General features: G+C 45.7%; 1 protein-coding gene across 2 annotated transcripts; it reads left to right on the top strand.

Annotated features, from left to right (window-relative positions):
• Positions 1-393: 393 nt before the first annotated feature.
• On the top strand, positions 394-13,116 carry LOC142585943 (ubiquitin-like protein 4A). Of its 2 annotated transcripts, none has more exons than XM_075697066.1 (4): positions 394-770; positions 1,062-1,167; positions 1,598-1,764; positions 11,048-13,116. In XM_075697066.1, exons 1-4 carry the CDS (start codon positions 714-716, stop codon positions 11,222-11,224), a joined length of 507 nt encoding a protein of 168 aa, XP_075553181.1. In that variant the 5' UTR covers positions 394-713; the 3' UTR covers positions 11,225-13,116. The 2 variants fall into 2 exon arrangements, with proteins under 2 accessions (XP_075553181.1, XP_075553183.1); XM_075697068.1 differs by having other exon boundaries at positions 399-761.
• The last annotated feature ends 5,802 nt before the right edge of the window (positions 13,117-18,918 follow it).

Raw genomic sequence — 18,918 nt, forward strand, 5'->3', positions numbered from 1 at the left:
AATCGTTTCTTCTTTGCATGTTATGGCATTTGCGTTGCGTTTTTACCTCCACAATAAGACCGAATTTCTCGTAACCTACTGCGAGCCACAACAATTTGCAAACAGCTTGAGCAGCGGAGCTTTAGCGGAACGACACTACGCTTTAAACCGACTGCGACAGCCTGCAAAACAATTTCGGTTTCGGCTCATTCAAATATAAAGAAAATATAAATTATTGTGAATAAAACAAGTAATCAATAAGCTTTGAAAAAAATGAAAGTCAGAAAGTGTAACTGCTGAAAGCGGCAATTTTGCTAGTTTTTTTACAGCGCTAGTTTTTTCACTAGAGGGCCGCACAGCTGGAAGCGCTTTAGCGCCTCTAAAAGTGTGTAGCGCGATAGAAAATAGTCTCCATATTACAATCATACGCAAGTTCGTAAAGAAGCGTGAATTAAAGAATAATATTTACATTACAGTTGAATTATTTACGTTTAATTTGATTACTGTACTTATAAAATTATTAAGTTATGAGTTTTACCGCATCGCGTGTATCCTTCCGCGTTCACTTGAGTTAGGCCTATGCTTCGTTTGCTCTGTGTTCGTAGACCGGAGGGGTTCAAGTCGAACTTTGCCCCAAAATTCGTACCTGTGACGCTCGAACCAGCGACGCGGTCATGATAGGGCAGTAGGGCATAATAAAAAGGTCTCAAGCACGCACAAGCAGTAGAGACAATATGTTTATATCGGTGAAAATTCTTCAGGGTGAAGAATGCACAATAGAGGTAAGTGGGGTACGTAATAATTTACTATTCTTCTTACATTTCTGCGTCTGGACACGATCCTCTTGTAACATGCATCGTTCTGTTTTATTTACTTCTGGTAGATTGATATATTCGATGTGAACCCAAGCGTCTACGTCAGCAGCTACCGTGCTGCGGTTAGGTTCCCGGTAGCGTCATCAGCTGCGTTGCACTTGATTTGTTCTTCCCGTCTTTTGAAACCATTTGCTGCCTTTGGAGCTTGTGCTAGTAGAGCACCATTCGTTAAGGTGTAGAGTGTTTCAAGAAAATATATTTGTGCAGGTATCTGCCAGTTCTTCCATCAGCGCTGTGAAACACCTTGTTGCCCAACAACTGCAAATTCCTGTAGACCAGCAGCGCCTAGTGTTCAGAGGCAAGACACTCTCAGGTATGTGTGATGTGTATTTGTGCGCGTGCGCATTATGTTAAGCTAATGCACTTGCCTGTTCTCTATGACCTAACCTAATCAAAAGTTGCCGTGCTGCCCCAGATTGAGACGTGTTTAATCCAAAAAAAGCCAGTAGTGTGATCCGCTGCTGCCCACGGGTCGGCAGTACTTGCTCGTTCGTTTTCTGGATAACGCACCTTTGTCAGGACTGCTTTGGCCCTGCTATGCCGACCTTTATATCTGTCGTGGTTGTGTTTGGATGGTTTGTCACATTATGGCAAGCAGTGCAGTGTAGGTGATGCCCTCGCAACTGCATTTATTTCTCGGCAATGGCGTACGCAAGCAACGGTATAACTTGTCGGTGTTGCTGAAGCGTACCTTAAGCGAGACTCATTGAAGTTCATGAATTTGATGACATTCGACTCTGCAGATAGCCTATCTCTGGGGGACTACAACATTGTGGAAGGGAACAGGCTGCACCTATTTGTTCTCAAGGCCGCCGACAACGCCGCAGTCGTGTGGGACCAAATGCGAAAATTTCTGCTGTCCCAATTCTCCCATGAGGATGCCGAGAAAGTGTTAGAAGAATATAAAAAGGTACGTGCATTATTCCTGTCATCTTGCCTGGAAGAAATTGTGCATTTTCTGTTTTTGTACTTTGCATGTTCAGAAACCATTTCCTGAATACTTTGTTTACATAGAATGAACGTTTCAGTGTGTGATTCAACATATATTGGTGAGGCACAAAAAAATTTCCAGAAACCATGCCACGATGACTGTTGACGGTAATTCATCTAGCCATGAATCAATATAGTGACACACCGTGTTGCCCTCATTAAAACAAGTTATGTATAGGTGTTTACTGCAAAGAATTCCTTTTTCGCGCTTCCCTAAGAACACTGGACGCCCTCTAGGGGTGCCAATGCTTATATATGTGTTATGCGGCAACCATGCTCCTCACTAGTGCTTCTTTCTGAACGTGCTGCCACATCTAGGGACTCTGCCAAGAAGTCTGCATGTGGCCTCCAAGACAAAGTGTGGCGCAGCGGCTGTGAACGCTTAGAATTGTTCCCCACTTGCCGCACACCCAGGGGTATATACTCAGTGACCCAAGTTGCTGAAGGGTTCACCAAAGAGCAGCACATACCCAGTGCATTCATGACGCAGCTCACTAAAGCATTGGTGTGAGACGTTCATTAAAAAGTGGCACGTTGCATTTGTGGTGCAGCCTTCTAGAGCATCGGGTTGCTGTCCTTGAGCAACCCTTGTGATGTGGGTTCAGTTATGCCAAAAAACGGAGACATTTAAGTAATCCTTTTTGTCATCGTAGGGTGCCACATTCCAACTGGCACATACCTATTTACCCAAGTTGGCGTCAAAGACGTTCATTGAGAAGTGGACATAACCTAATGACACATACACAGTGACCTAAGTCATCATCGAAGAAGGTCACTGAAAGGGGTCCGGAACCACCCCTCTGGTTTGGCGAAAAAACATAGTCCATGGATATATGCTGCTGTGACCATCTCGGTCAATTTTGCAGTCGTGCGCGGCCTGTGGAGCTCGTCAGCATAGCACAAGGTCATATTTTTCTCAAACACTCTTTATCAGAAGCCTGCTTTTTGCTCTCTTCAGGCTGCTCTATTTCATAATATAGCAGGTTCTCATACACGGCTGCTGTCGGCCAATAGCTGACATCAATCAAGAAGGTTGTTTGGACCAGTGCGCTTCTTGCTCATGTTACTGGGTTTATTTTATTGGTGCAGTTTATAAACAGGCTGAAGTAAGCAAAAGCTTGTTTTCGAATTTCGATAAGAATTACGTACTTCTGGAATAAGCCTACTATCGGCTGCTCACACACGGCTGTGGCGTGAGCAGGCCACCCTGCTTTTCGGTGGCGTAGCCATTAAATCTGGTTAATTTTGACTAGTTTTGAACATTCAACTAGCCTCAAACCATGCAAAACTTAGTCAGGCCAAAGAGCACTCCCATTCCTGGCTGCTCCTTGTCGGAATCCTTGGCAGACTTCGCTTTGTTTTGAGCTATTTATAGCGCTTCAAAATCTGCAAGTTGGATGTGGCTAGTACCGGTCGGTCAAGCTGGTGCAGGACCAAGCCGGTCTGCGCCATGTAGTAATGCTAGACTGGAGCTTATGAACACGAGCGCACACGAGCCTTGTCATGCCCTAAGCAAATGCTGTGCATACGCACTAAACTTGCATGTAGCTGTGCTCTGCTACGTAGCCAGCTGCTACGGGGTGCCGCGATGAGTTCACTGGCTGAACGCCCTCCCTGCGGCTCCCCGGGTATAACCTCATCTGGCACGTCATAGGGGCCAAAATTGGAAGTAGTGGCGTCTACGTGGACATCCAAAATCAAATTTGAACTGCACGCGATGGTGACGTTCAGCAGGTGGAGTGTTGGGGGCACACCCCGCTCAGCTGTAGCCTTTGCAGTGCAGGGCATTGAAGAAGGAATGGCAACACTGCGAATGGGGTCATATGCTACCTTTGATTGCCAATAACTCTGCTGCTGCTGAACACATTGAAGTACTTTGACAAAGTATTTCTCTTGGACGACCAGCACAGACGGGGGGGCACATACCCAGTGCTCGATGTCTGCGTCAAATAGTGAATTCCAGTGGCAGATTCATAGTGGTCGACGAAATCTGTGCCAGAGTACTCCGCAATGGCAGAGGGCAACGGACTGAAATCTGTGATTGAAACACAGGCACTCCCACCAGAACAATTATCTGGGGGCGCTAGTGCCCATCAGCTTCCGAAGGCATGCAGCATTCCCTGTGTGTGTGTGTGTGTGTGTGTGTGTGTGTGTGTGTGTGTGTGTGTGTGTGTGTGTGTGTGTGTGTGTGTGTGTGTGTGTGTGTGTGTGTGTGTGTGTGTGTGTGTGTGTGTGTGTGTTTTATCATTTTCGGCCTTTTCAGCTTTAACTCGTGTGTGCATTCTGTTTTGAAGTTTAATGTTTCTTTTTAGCCTCCTGCACTCTAATAGAAGTCACACCACATGTTAGTCTGCTTCTCACGTCCTCAGTCATTGTGTGTCGGAAACATCGGAAATGCAGTGAAGCCTGCAATTATTTCAGTAGCAACACATTGAGACAGCTTGAAGTGCCTTTGAAACTGCATTTCATCAGCAAAAGTAAAGGCTCTTAAAATTGCAAACTTCTGAAAAGGAGCCGTTGTTACCTCTTCATGAATGATGTCGTCAATGAAACGTATTACTTTCAGTCTCTTGGCCGGCAGCCAAAACATGTCAAAAGCTTGCTTGAATACACTAGCTTCCTAAGCTTCTCCATCGCTTGAGTCGCCGCCGGTCGATTCGGAAGTTGTGCTAAATAAATCATTGCTCCCTGCAAGCAGTAAAAGCGCAAGTTGATGATGCGAAGCACCACTAATTTCTCCAGAGAGACTGCAATTCGCATTCACAGGCACACGCGCCATAGCAGTACGTTGGCTCTGGGTGGGCTGACACCAAGGGACTTCCGGTAGACTCCACATCAATTTTTGCAGAGCAGAGAGTGCTCGCTGCTCTGTGGAGGGGATCTAGCAGTGGGGCTGCTCCCAATTCATGGATAGGAAATATAGGGAAAGTGCTCACAATCTCCCAATATAATAGACTTTCTCCGCAAAAAGCAGGAAAACTACTACCGGAAGTGCTCTGCATCTGCCATTGGAATTCACCAAAAGGGTTTCATTGAACAGCGATACCTACCCAGTCCCGCATCTACATTGACCCGTGTCAGCGTGAAAGAAGAGTGGCACATATGTACACATTGCCACATACAGGTGGCCTGGTGGTTGGCTTCAAATCGTGTTCCCTTAGCACAGCAGCCCAATGCGCTACCCATTCGACCATAGACTACTCAGTGACCCAGGTAGGCGGGAATTGGTTAGGTACAAACATGCATAGAAAAATACATAGCCAGTCCCCGGAAAGTGCGTGAGGTACCTTAAGAAGGCTAATACATTAAGAAAGTGGGGGTTCTAGAGTACATTCAGTAGTTGACCCTGTCTCACAGGGCACTTTATTTTGCAACAATTGATGCCATCTCTGTCCAGGCAGCTAGGCTAAGCTTATCTAATTCATTTGTTTCAGAAGCAAGCGACTGAAGAATTCAGATGCCATTAGGCAAAGTGTCCTTTTTAGCATATACAGCTTTGCCGATATCTAAATGTGCTAATGAATGTTTTCTACACACTGCACAGTACACATAAGTAGATCAGAGGTGCAGACGCTTGTAACACCTTGACCAGAGGAAAGCAACAACATACATTTAATGATACATTATGTTGTGCCTGGCTTATGTTTGCAGTGTGTCAGGCAGTTAGGCTACTGCGGTTATACATACAGGGGTGGAGGTGCTATGCCACTTGCTACAAAATGCAAATTTCAAAACAGGTTTCAGAGGCTAAATGCTAACCAATGCCATCGCTGTGCCTAGGCAAACACTTTCACCTGCAGTGTCTGGCGTGTGCTTGTTAAGGGGCACATTGTTTCTTGGCCACAGGGAAATCGGGAATGTGTTGCCGTGGCCTGCTGTAGACAAGAGCAGTGAGATGTATTTAATGAAGATAATTAGAACGAAGCTTAAGTCCTGGCTTCTTCTCTTGCACCTCGTTCGCACCCTTGTGGTAGTCGTCTTTGTCGTCAGCATAGTTTAGCATAGATAGGGACGTGGCATTTGCCTCCCGCTAGAAGGAGCATTGTCCTGATGTTTGGCAGATAGCATCCAGTGTCCAGCAAACCAGAAAGTATGCATATCATGCAGAAAAATAGGGCTTCATGCATGCCATGTGCACAGTCTTGGGCAGATCCTGACAGCGCCCTGAACAGGATGGGTTATCTGGAATGACTTCATAGTTGACATCACTGAGATGCTGTAGAGCCTTGTATGGCTTGAAGTATCGGCGTAGAAGTTTCTCCAAGAGGCCTCGGCAGCGAACCGAAGTCCAGAGACAAACTCTTTGGCCAGATTGGTTGACAGCGCATTGATGGTGCTTATTGTAACTTCAGGCATCACACTCTTGCTTCTTCGGCATGCTCTGTAAAATATGCAGCATCAGTCTTTGAATTGCTAGAAGGGGGAACATAGTGTCCAGCATTGCAGTCACTTCTCGATCGTGGAGGAAACTGCACGGCATCGTTCTCATCGCTTCTTGTCGAAGCCGTATTACTGTATTTACTCCAATTGCGTGCACGTTAGAATTGAGTACGATCCTAAATCTGCATTACCATCTCGCTGTTGGCATTTCAAAATGGCCGCCTCATATGCGCTTTGAGGCAAGCTGCTGTAGCTTCCTCCATGTGCTGTAGTATGTGTGCTTAGGTTAGTCTACAGTCTGTCTTCCCATTTTCTGCATTTGCTCTATCAGCATGGAAGTGCCAACTGCGAAGACACGCCGAGTTCATCACGATGCTGCAATTAAAAGGAAAGTGATCATGTGTGCAGAGACGGACGTAAATCGGGCCGCATCACGGGCATTCGGAGTTCCCAAAACTTCCGTGCGGGACTGGCAGAAGTGTTCGACACCAGCGGCGGCTGCGTATGGTGCGGCCACGTGGTCGCTATCTTGAAAGCGACCTGCGATGGGCACAGTCTACGCATCTGGATGTACTGCCCTGTGTTTTCGTCACTTAATTCACGTTAAAGAGAGAGCCCACACAAAGGTCAATTCACTCGCTCCTGCTACCACACTTCCTCACCCCAGCATTTTGATAAAGTTTCCATGGTCATTGAGTGAGACCTGTTCATGTTCGTTTGTGCACACGTGACACCATCCATGTTTCTTAATTTTTTTTATTAAGCTAATGTTTAAATTTGTCTGACAAAACTACTACTATTACTTTTCGTATAGCTGTGTACTAATTTGCTATCGCAATCAATGCTTTGCCTTTTGGGTGAAACTGCTACTTTATTTATCGTAACTTTAGCACATTGCGAGTAAATCTTTGTTTTTCCAAGTGAGAGAAAGTTGTATTTCTGTATGAAAGAATGAGGTGTGTGGTACTGTAAAGGACTTTTCCATTCTTTCGGTCACGGCTAACAGGTGCTCATTACAATCGAAAGTGGTCTCTGTTGTTTTCTGTCTTTGTTTTTTTTGTTCACGGAAAGCAAGTGCTTGTTACAATCAAGGCAACATTAGAATTGAGTAAATATGGTATATGGAAGGAGGTGTTACATTGGGCAATATTTGTGCTCCACATCTACATACATGCACAGTATTTCTGCGAGGGTAGTGTATGGAGCCCATTGCTCTTGTAAGCCCAGTGCTGGGTGCGTGATAGGCGGTCGCCCTTCTGTGCACTGTGCCACTGAGTGTGAACACACTTCGCAGAAGCTCAGCTGTGAACGTAGTTCCCCTGTCGAGTACAATGACCGCTAGAGCACCATCCCTCAGGACGATGTTTTCGAGGAAGTGTGTTGACTCGGCCGCTGTGCTGCCCTGATGTGCCTTGGTTTCTGCATATTAGGTGAAGTAATCTGTCGCAACTATGGTCTCCCTACTTCCAGTAGCAGATAGTGGAAATGGGCTCAAAAGGTCCATCCCAGTTTGTGCAAACTGTGTTTCCGGCACCGGAATGGGAATGTAACCTTTGTACATGTATTTTTTTTAAACCTAAAAATTTTAGAAAATTTGATTTAAATTATTCATGCCCTTAATCGAAATTTCGGTTCCAACAGTTGCTGGAATTTAACTCTCTCTCCCTGAGACGCAGCAAATTTAATTAAAATCGGCCCACTTGTTATCTCAGGAATGCGTTTCTGCATTTTACATGTATTTGAATAGGCAGCATCGTAGTTGAGCATGATCTAAAGCTTCTTCTTAAAAACTGTTCCTGTAATGCCCCCTTATTTAATGCTCCCACTGTGGCGCCTGTACGGTACTGTAAATGAATGAATGTGGGGATACAGGGAAATACAGGAATACAGGGAATGAATGAATAAGTGAATAAGCATGTTACATATGCTTCACCTCATAACACAACTGTGTTGCCATAAAGCTGAGTTTTGTCAACTGGCATTAGACAGTGTTTAGACCTTTGCTCATATACCTCCCTGCTAATTCGCCCGTTTCACTTGTAATTTTATATAGAGTAGAATATTGGCTATATCCGGACTTGTTGGTAATTAATTACTTGTAAGAAATTACTTTTTTTCATAGTTTTTTAACTTATTACTTGTGTATTCAGTAACACTCACTATAATTGAATTACTTTTCAAGGAACCAGTTACATGTAACCAGTCACATTATTGACAACACCAGCTTCAACAGGCAACACAGCTTTCAGAATCTGTAGAATGCCTGCGATCGTGCCATGCAGCAGCCTTGCTGATGCACATGTTCAGACATGCAAAGCCATTTTAACAGGGCCTTGCCAGATGTTAGCCGACAAATCAAAGCAGTGCTGATATGTCTTGATAGTGACAGCTGCTTAGGAGGTTAATACCAGGAAATCGCATACGAACCTTTTTTTTTTTTTAAGCTTTTCATTGCTCAGCTGGGAGCATCATTGCTAAGTACCAGCAACGATGAAGCTCTGTGCTTCATAGAGAATGCAGATACTGAGTAAGAAGAGCACCTTGTGCTCAAGGTGTCTGTATGTTGAAACATTGCCCTACCCTCCAGTGCGCACATCCAGCCAGTTCTCAGTGTTGCTGCTGATGTCTTCACAACAAAAACGAGGGAAGGGGACCAGCAAAAGTTTTGAAAAGCAATTGTTAGGGAAGCCAAGCAATGTGTGGAGGGCTGCAAGGGATGCACTGAAAGTGCCAGGGCAGCTCGAACATAGTCTACTTTAACTTTGTAATTTTAATTAAAGTTTGGAGGAAAGTAACATGGAAGTACCGTATTTACTCTAATGTAACACGATCGACATTGTAACACGAAGTCAATTTTTGTCAATTTTCAGTCTGCAAAATAAAATATGAAACCACAATTGTAACACGAGATGAACAGAAAGAGAAGTGGTACCTTTATTTAAGGAATCCATTCAGAAACGAGTTCTCTTAACTTGTCATCATCGTCTGAGGAGGATACCAAGCTTTCCTTGGGTGGTATTTCGGACAATCACTTTGGGAGATAGTTTCACTTTCACATGACTTGGCACCTAAAGCATCCCCTACAAATTTTTCTGGCACTGTGCCCAGCTTGTGATCAGTACGAAGAGCGCTGTTGAATTCAAGGGGTTTGGTGCTGAAACGAGCCAAGTGTCACCAAAGCGAAACTATTTCTGAAAGTGATTGCCTGAGAATCAAGTGATCCATGCCATCGAGCTCATGTGTGATTAGGTAGATGGCACAACCATTTCATTCGAGGACAGTGCCAGGCCACTACAAGGCCCTTCTCACCAACCCCGCATTTACAAAAGGCATCCCATTGGTGCCACCATCCAAGAATCGCCGACTTGTTGACGTCAAGCCGCAGTGGAATTTTTCAGCTCAGCCATCAAAATTACTCGTCTCTTGATGCAGCTGTCATATCGAACGCTCTGCGTCGCCATAACATTGCGAATAAATGTAGTCGAAACGCAAATGGCCGTAGGGTAATGAAGCACTGTAACACCAGCCACAAGCACAGCTAAAATGACGTTGATTCCAACAAAAATATTTTTACTTTGGTCGAAGTTTCTATGAATTGAATCAAGACATAGAAGTTATCAGGTCGCCAGCACAACATTAGGAACCGCGGAATTCAGAATATTTGTTTTAAAGTCGAAATTTTTGCCGATATTCAAATGTAACGCAAAGGTCGAGTTCAAGCAACGAACATTATTTAAAAAACTCTCATTGCAATCGAGTAAATACGGTAACCAATTACTTTTGGATAATTCAATTATTCTTCGTGGTACCTTAATTGGTGTTAAGGCTGCCACCAGTTATGAGGAGGATGGGGTTTTGGTGACCTTCAACAGCGTCTGCTTGGGCCTCAAACCAGGTTGACCATCGGAGAGGCTTCGGCAGGGAAGATGAGGTGATAAAAACAATAACAGAAGTTTAATGCATTATTATGGGTGAGCAGTGTGCTCCAAAACAAAAGAAACATTTGGTGTGCATGCTCCTGCACGCAAGGGCAGAGAAGATGTCTCTCCATGTGGTGGCTCGCTGGTTTTCTTATACCCTCCACCATCCAGGCAACCTCATTCTCTCTTGCTCCCTGGTAGAGGGCCATAAGGACTCGTCAGGTCAACCCACACAGAGGAGTATGGAGAGAAACCACTCCCCGCTGTAGAGGGGGTGAACGTAGGTCATGTTGGGTCAACCCACACAGATGAACATGGAGGGAAACTACTCCTTGGCGTAGAGAGGTTGAACGTAGGACGGAGGAGAGTAGGGTTTGCAAAGAACATTAAAATCTGTAGAAGACCCTTTGTTCGCCTGTTAGAGGCATCATGCTTGCATTTCTTTCACATGGACCTCAATGCCATATCCTTTTTTGCCTATATCAATGTGTATCCTTGTAAGGAATATTCAATATAACGGAAGTTACTGAAGTTATTTTTGTGGCAAGTGGGACGTTGCTATAATGAGGTTCACTGTATTTGCATACCAGGTCATATTTTAAGGCACTTTGGGTGGCGTTGCTTTCATTTGATTAAATGTCAAACACATTGCAGCATTTTTGTTACCTTTTAGTCATTGTTGCTGCTACTTGTTCTGCTTGTGCATTTGGACAACTGTGCAAATTACTGACGCTGGTGTAAGCCTGCCCTGCACAAAGTTGTTGTCATGTCTGCTTGAGTGGGTTCGGCCAGTCTGCCCACATTGAAAGTAATATGATTGGTTAAAATTGCAGCCTCTTTTGTGAGTGATTGTGTGTGATTGCTGACGGTATGTCTTGAATGTGTTGACCGAAATCTGCGCAGGACTTCTCCCAATCTGTTGCTGGCTTGAGCCTTGATGACATTGAAAGATTGGCCAGCAGCAGCCTGGGAACAACCTCCACTACTACTTCCACCTCAGGCGACACAGCGTCGAGACCTCCGCCAGGTAGAGGAAGCGGTAGCTCCCTCCTGGTTCTCAGCAATGATGACACCTCCTAACAATGCTACAAGACCTCTTTATTCCTTGCCTACCCCCCCTTTTTTTTCTCTCTTTCTTCTCCTTTGGCCTTCACTCAGCACCTCTGTGCTCATTCCGTCTCAATCCCAAGAGACACATGTTGTGGGTGGTCCATCCACACCACTGTCAGGCTCCTCCTGTTAGCTGGTGTGTAACTGGCCAAGAGCACAAACAATAAGGAGGAAGCACAGTGTTGAGATTTTGTGTGGCGGATGAGGGTGAAGCCATTTGCCATCTCATTTTGGTGCCTCAGGGGGTCGGCCACTGGCAGCAGCTGTGAGAAATCATCTTTGAAATAAAAAGTGCCACAAGCGCTTGTGGTGACGTGCTTTGGTTTCATAATGTGCAACAATCTGCAACAGGGCTGACAAACATTTTTCTTTTGTGTGTGTGTGTGTGTGTGTGTGTGTGTGTGTGTGTGTGTATGTGTGCCAATTGGCTTAACAGTGTTCTGTTCGTTTAATTTTGCTTTACTGTATTTTTCACCAACTGATACATTTGTCTGTCATTATGTTTGCTTGCATCAGAAAGGAATGTACAATCAAGATGAGCATTGTTGCTGCATTGGCCCATCAAGCCACCCCTTGGTTTTTGTATGCTGGATTCTGCAGGCAGGCAGTATCAAATACAGTGACTTGCCTGAACAGGGCAACAGTACTGTGCTGCTTTGTTTGTAGTCGTTCTGCATACCCTTGCCATCACAACCACGCATGTGTGAGAGGTGATGAGACCTTGTGTTTTGTCCATTTACCAGTTTTCCTTTTATGTGTGTGTTACTCAGCTTGTGGAGGAAGGATTGAGTGTGAAGTGGCCATTGGAAGCTATGTAAAGCATTAGCGAAGGAAGCAGTGTTTGTGTGTATAAGTTACTGAAGGGGAAGTTGTCTTTATTGTTTTTGTAAAACTGGGCACGGCAACGTGGCCTTGGACACTCAAAGCTGTGTTTGTGGCCTAAGGACAACAGCAGAGCAAGTGCAGGTTTCTCGGGCTACCAAAGACGACTTGCCGGCACACATCAGACGGGTTACATTGGCAAGCGTCTCAACGTGTGTAGTAGCGAGAGTTCTGCAAAGTAGTGTTTTGTGTGTCATAGCAAGAGCCCAGCGACATTCATGCTGCCGGTGGCACACCACTCTGTATTTAAAAGCTGCTTATCTGCCTTTTGTTATACCTTTGCCTGAGATGAGCAACACTCTTCTCTTTTGTACATACAGTTGTCTTGAAATGAACTTACCACATTTGATCCTGTGCCCACTTGTATTTTGTAATGGTCCAACGTGCAGGCATAATTCGTTGGGTGAGTTTTTAATAATGGCTGTTCTTGCACGAGTATTTGCTTCTGAACAGCCATGGCACTTTGCATCATTTTTTTTTTTCATGCAATTGCCCTGCCTAGACATTCATTCTTGGAAATAGACATGATGGGAATGCACATCCAATTGCACATTCTCGAGGCAGCTGGGAATGGTCCTCCTATTTATTTTTCAATAGCCCGAGAAATGTAACGCCAGTATTCTGGCCTTGATTGCAGTCAGCTTGCGTAACCCAGTCAACAAAGTCATTATCATTTATAAGGATTGGTGGAGCCTCGCCAGTGCACTGAAAAATGCGCTCGAAATAGGTTCTACTAGGGGGAATATAACAAGTCAGCTTGGCAGTAATTTGGTGACAGAACATTGTGTTGACCATTGTTTTTAGCCATTCCTGTCTCTGTTGTACAATTGCATCAGTCACTTTTATCTGGAGCATTTTCTCTGTTCATGCTACAATTCGCATTATGCAAAAGAATTCTGCCCTGCTGCCTTGGCTTCCATACAAGTACTCTTGTAATGAGGTTCCCACATAACCAATAAAGTTCATTTTTTGTGCTATAATTTGTGTTTGTGCAGGTGCAAGTGCACAAACCACAATGTACTTTGCTCTCTCTGGTGGTCAAATTGCATGCTACAAAGTATCCTACAATACTTTACTTAATATGGTACACTTGCTGTGAAAAACCTAGACCTTCGATTATTTGTTCATCTTATAGTTTCCCTCACCAGGCTCGGGCCTTGCAAACAGGCAATTGTAATGTGTGGATCATGGCAGTGGCAGTCTTGTCTGCAGAGTATGTTGCACTGATGTACACTACAAAAGCTGAAAAGCCCAGGTGCTCTTCTCAGAAGAGACATTCTGGCAGTGAAAAGAAGTTGCATGCCACCTACAGCACTTCAATAGCCAGCAGCACTAGAAACAGCTTAGGGACTGTGAGGGCAGAGCGAGCATGCAGAAGCTCTTGGAATTGCATTGTGCAGCAAGAATGACAAGGAAGTGGGGGTCGCAGGCTGTGGGCATTGCAAAAGAAGGAGCCTTGGCTCCGATGTCAAAAGGATTTCATTTGCGGGCCCTGATTGAGAGAACTAGAAGGTGGCTTGTCTCCTCACACCACTGCTTTACATTTCTTTGCTTTCATCTTGGCTAGCAGTAGACATTAAAAATTGTTGCAGTAGAGTGCTCCCTGACCAGTCTTTTACAACTAGCGTGCAAGAAAAAAAATTTCCAAGGCCTGATGAAGGATACCCTAAATGATTTTCACAGCACCTTTTTCGAAAAGGGTGGAATGAATCTCCTCTTCCGCTGAACCTTACCCAACAAAAAGCTTTTTTGGATGTGTTTGTATTCATGGATTTATCGGTGATCAAATGCCACTGCTGTCGGGCCCCCATAGACTTCCCCTCGTTTTTGTTGTCCATACTGCACTCAAAACCATGCTTTGCGTGGCTTTTGTATCGTTATAGCAACATTGTCTAGTACACACTAATGGCAACTAGGTCATGTGGCACGAACCTCCTCTGAGAAGCCATAGTATTGGTCCAGTGGCTTCATTCTTGGCAAAGCGGATGAAACCACCACTTTGTCAGTTATGAGAATTCTCCAATTTTGTCAAAAGCACTTGTTTAGTCGTGATGTTTAACACAATTCACAAAGTAATAATTATGTTTACTGTTGTACAAAAGGTGATTTGAAAAGTAAGAGTGGGCACTTATTGTGAGAGAAATGGAGCTCCCAACTGCATGTTCAGGGGTACTTGGCTTACAATATTTCCTAGTGACTGCATTTAGTCAGCATGTCCAAGAACAGTTGCCGAGCCCTTTTAAAGTTCAGCCTAACAGAAGTTCACTAGATATACAGTGAAACCTCGTTAAACCGTAGTTGGCCGGAGCTCGGGAAAGGTACGTACTAAACGGTAGTACTGTTTAACCGAATAGCGTGAGATCGCCCACTTACCTGTCGAAAACGGAACTCTGAGAGAGTGCGATGAAAGGGGGAAAAACATGCAGTATTTATTCACTTCGCGCGACAAAAGCGTTACTTTCGTTTCATGCCGCGGCGGCCTAGCACGCCGATGACAGCGGCCTCAAACTTACTGAAGCTGCGAGCCAGCTTTTCGGCCAGCCCCCTCTTCTCGGCAAACACTCGCATGGCAGATTCCTCGTTGGCGTTACGTATTCACCGTGCACGTGCGCAGTAGTGCTGCAGAAGTCCCGGGGGCGCCTTTTTCATTACGGGTGCCGGAGTTTTGAATAATTTTCATTTGGAATAGAGTTACGTTATCGCGCCCCTATTGTCGTCGCGACAATTGCATTCATGAGGCTGACGCAACGCGCAGCTTATGCCACTGTCGGGCCTGAATCGCCCGTGCTATCGCTTTCCGTGTCATCCTCGTCACTGTCACTAGTCGACACTTCGGCAACAACAGAGGCAATGATGGCGAAAAGTCTAACCTCGTAGCCGACATATCTTCGTGGTCACAGCAGCGCTGCCGAGCAACTTCTTCGCATTCCAAATGCCACACACTGTAGTCAACAGCAGATCCCTGTTGCGTGTCAGCACCGACTTCTTCGTGTCACGTTCGATAGCACGGACGATGTCTAATTTTTCTTCTATGCTGAGCACCCGGCGTCTTTTTTATCCAAGCTTCGGAATGACGCGAGTCCTCGCTTGCACGACGCCATCGGCACCGCGTCGAAATGATGTTCATGTGGCTTCACGCGCAAACGCACAGGGTGCTTGGAGGCCGTTGTTCCGATCTCTGAGGCGTGTTGTTCTGCCGGGCCGCCCGATGGAGACTGCGCAGCGCCGTGTTTGCGTGACGAAAAGTTCAAACGCTACGTTTTAACCGATGCGTACGCAGTAAGCTGGTACGGTTTATGCGGATACGAAACACATTATGTTCAATGGCCGCTGAGTCGGGGATTTGACTTTACTACTTTTAAAACGAAACTACTGTTTAAGCGGGTACGGTTTAACGAGGTTTTACTGTATTCGTAATGGAAGAAGCATTGTAAAAAAATGTAGGCAGTTTGCACTAGTGCAAGGTTGGGTCAAAGCGGAGCTAGTTCCGGCTTTTGCTAAGCATTGCTAGGTTTTGCCAAGTCTTGTCAAGTTATACGTGGCTTGGGTAGGTTTATACTAAGTGTTACAAAGTTTTGAAGGTTATGCATGGCTTAACTATGTTCATACTAAGCGTCGCGAAGATTTGCCATGTTTCACCAAGTATTTATGAGGTCATGCACAGCCAGGCCATTGAGCCACACAAGCCCCAGCAAGGCATACGCATATAAGCCAAAGTATGTGCATCACAATTATGTGCAGTGCTTCAGTACCAGTCATCAATGTTGATCCGGTCTTCGACGTCCAACCGTCCCCGTGGTCGGTGGCATCGGGGAAGGCTTCGCGAAGCACTTTCAAGGCAGAGCTCTTCTGTTCAAAGTTTCGCACCGAGCCCAACCTGGAGAGATTGACGTTGAACGATAGCCGGTCACAGACGCGGCTGCTGTGCCCATACTCTACCCAGAAATTCGCGTTAGAATCGGGTGTATGCATCCCCTTCGAGCTTGATGCTGGAAGTTTTCGAGCAGTCACAGGTCAGGATCGCTTTCTCGGCTACATCGAGCATTCCCTGGACCGAAACTTGGGATCCTCGACTCTGTGTCGCCTCTTCTCAGCCGCAGCTTCGGCGTGGTGTTCCAGATCAACTCGGTGGCGATGCATCGGTTCTCTCTTGGCAGTACAGTAAGCCGTACTGGTAAGCCGCTTCTTCGGGCGTTCAGACGTTCTTCGGTCTTCCCATGGCAGTAGCACGGAGTAGAGGAGGCGAGAGGTGTCGCCGCGCCGGCTGTTCCGAGCTTTTACTCTCCTGCGATGTCACGACTCCGCCCTTTGCGCATGGGGTGCAAGGAGGTGACGTGGCTTGGTGCTCACGCAGGTGGTTGCTAAGTAACGTGAGGCAGCACACAGCTGGGCTGGGTTTTCTGGTAATGTTCCACGGCAGAACGAAAGCTTAAGCAGCTCCGCTCTTAAAAAGTTAGCCATATTGGATAACAGTCAAACTGCTACAAAGGCAAACTGCTACAAAATGTTGGACTTTGCCAAAAGCTTAATTTCAGATAGTATTCATTTAGAGCAGCCTCCATGCGAAATTTCATCTGCAATACAAGTGGGTGCGTGCAGAAACCTTGCAGAAATATTTGTTTCTCATACTGAGGCTGGAAAAACCTGTTGTCACTGCTTGCCGGAAATTATGCAGAACATCAACTATCGGCAAGCACCTATGCATGACCTCGGAGATTAAACGACGCACTGAAAATTTTGGGTGACCATGGTCAAGGATTTGCATTGCGTCTGCTAACCACCAAGTGTTGATGGCATCTGCTTAGGTGCTATTTACAGGCTGTTATACTAATACCAGATCTGCAGTTTTTCAACATTGTTACAGTAGTAAGTACTCTTGCAGAATTACTCAACCAGTTCACCTAAAGTGAAATTTCTTCGTAGTTGGGTTTAAGGAGAGTCTACTGTAGTTGGTGTGCTGCTTCTCAACACCACTTGGTTTCCTGATGCCAGTCTCTCTTGGAAGTTGTAATCCATGAACAGTAAAGTAGTCAAAACCAAATGGCATTTCAGCGCTATTTAATATGTGTATTTGAGAAGTGATGCAGCACAATCGGCATGGATCTTCATCTGCTGGGTATTCTGTGGCATAAAAGTGTAACCATTATGTAGCTCAATGTGATACATTTCCTTGCAAAGCTCACGCACTTAGTTTCTCCTATTGTAATGGTTAACTTAAAATATGCCTAAAACTAGTTCTGCATAGAGTACAGCAGTGCACTGTGCCCAAGTATGTTGTGCTGCAGATTGTGTGTTTGTTGAAAGGGCTGTGTGAACAAAGCATTGTCTAAAGAGAGAACAGAACTCGTGGCTTCTCGGTATTTACATGTATATTGTATTGAAACTTGAGAATGCCCTCTTGCAGAGATATAGCCAGCTTGGTATGTTGTGCTGGGGATTTTGGATTACTGCCTTCAAATAAAAAAGTAGATGTGACACTCCTCGCATTACACTCTTGTACAAAAGCCAGATCAAATTATGATCATTCGCACACTGGATGTTGCGATACAGCAGGCTCTTATGAGACATGGCGCAAAGGAAGACGAAGACGGGCATCTGAGCTTGGCACGAACTGGTTACCATCTTGGTCTCTGGCTGCGCTGCTCTTATAAATACAATGTAAATGGTCTCTTTTGTGTCTTTCCGTGCGTAACATTTCCATGGAGGTTTCAGATTTCTGTCCTTGCCACGGAGGTCTGCAGCGGTCACTACATCGAGCTCGCTACCATGCCTCCCGGAGATGAGACCCCATCATTGTCAGCTGCGACTCGTCAGACTGCTCCAGCCATGATGCTTACCCACGCTTGCGACCCTGGTCTGTTTTCTGGTTTGGACGGCACTGACGTCGAAGAATGGATCAGCCTCTATGAACACATTAGCACTAATAATAAGTGGGATCTAATGATCATGCTCGCTAATGTCATTTTTTACCTGACTGGCACCTCTCGCGTGTGGTACCGAACCCATGAAGATGAATTAACAAGCTGGGACATGTTCAAAGGAAAACTTCACGAAATGTTTAATACCCCTTCGGGCGCATGGTCGCAGCAAACAAGGGCCCTTGTGACACGTGCTCGGAACCCCACAGAGCTCTACATCTCGTACATGCAAGACATCTTGGCTTGTTGCCGCAAAGCTGATGACAGCTCTGAAACAAAGTGGCCCACATATTAAAGGGTATCGCAGATGACACCTTCAACTTGCTAGTTTTTGGCAATGTTTAAACTATTGACGCCATTATCAAAGAATGTCATGTCACGTCCCACATCGTGTGCAGCTGCCCAATACCACTGCTACGTCGACTTGGGAGGGCCATCCCCGCCAGCTAATCCCATGTGACAACGTAAATCATGTCGTTCGCTGCGAGCTTGAGGCAGATGTTCTGTGGCCCATTCGCCATCCTCACACCCCCCGATCCATCATAAGCCACAAGTGCTATGGTCCAGGCTGTTGTCCGACAGGAATTCCAAAACATGGGTCTCAACTCTGTGTTCCTTGACCGAAGGACCCAGCGTGCAGCACTTCTCTCGCGGCCCTCCTCGATCCCAACAATCCATTCCTGCCACATCCCACAACACATCTGAACAGCATGCATCTGACAGCTAGCCCATCGGTTTCCATTGCTGCCGCACTGGTCACATCGCTCATCATTGCTACAACCGATGGCCATCTCCAACATACAACAGTGCCTATTTCTGCAAATCTGCACCTGCTGTGCCTTGTGCTTCTCGCCGTGATTATAC

The sequence above is a fragment of the Dermacentor variabilis genome, chromosome 6 (genome assembly GCF_050947875.1).
Source record: "Dermacentor variabilis isolate Ectoservices chromosome 6, ASM5094787v1, whole genome shotgun sequence".
Taxonomy (NCBI): domain Eukaryota; kingdom Metazoa; phylum Arthropoda; class Arachnida; order Ixodida; family Ixodidae; genus Dermacentor; species Dermacentor variabilis.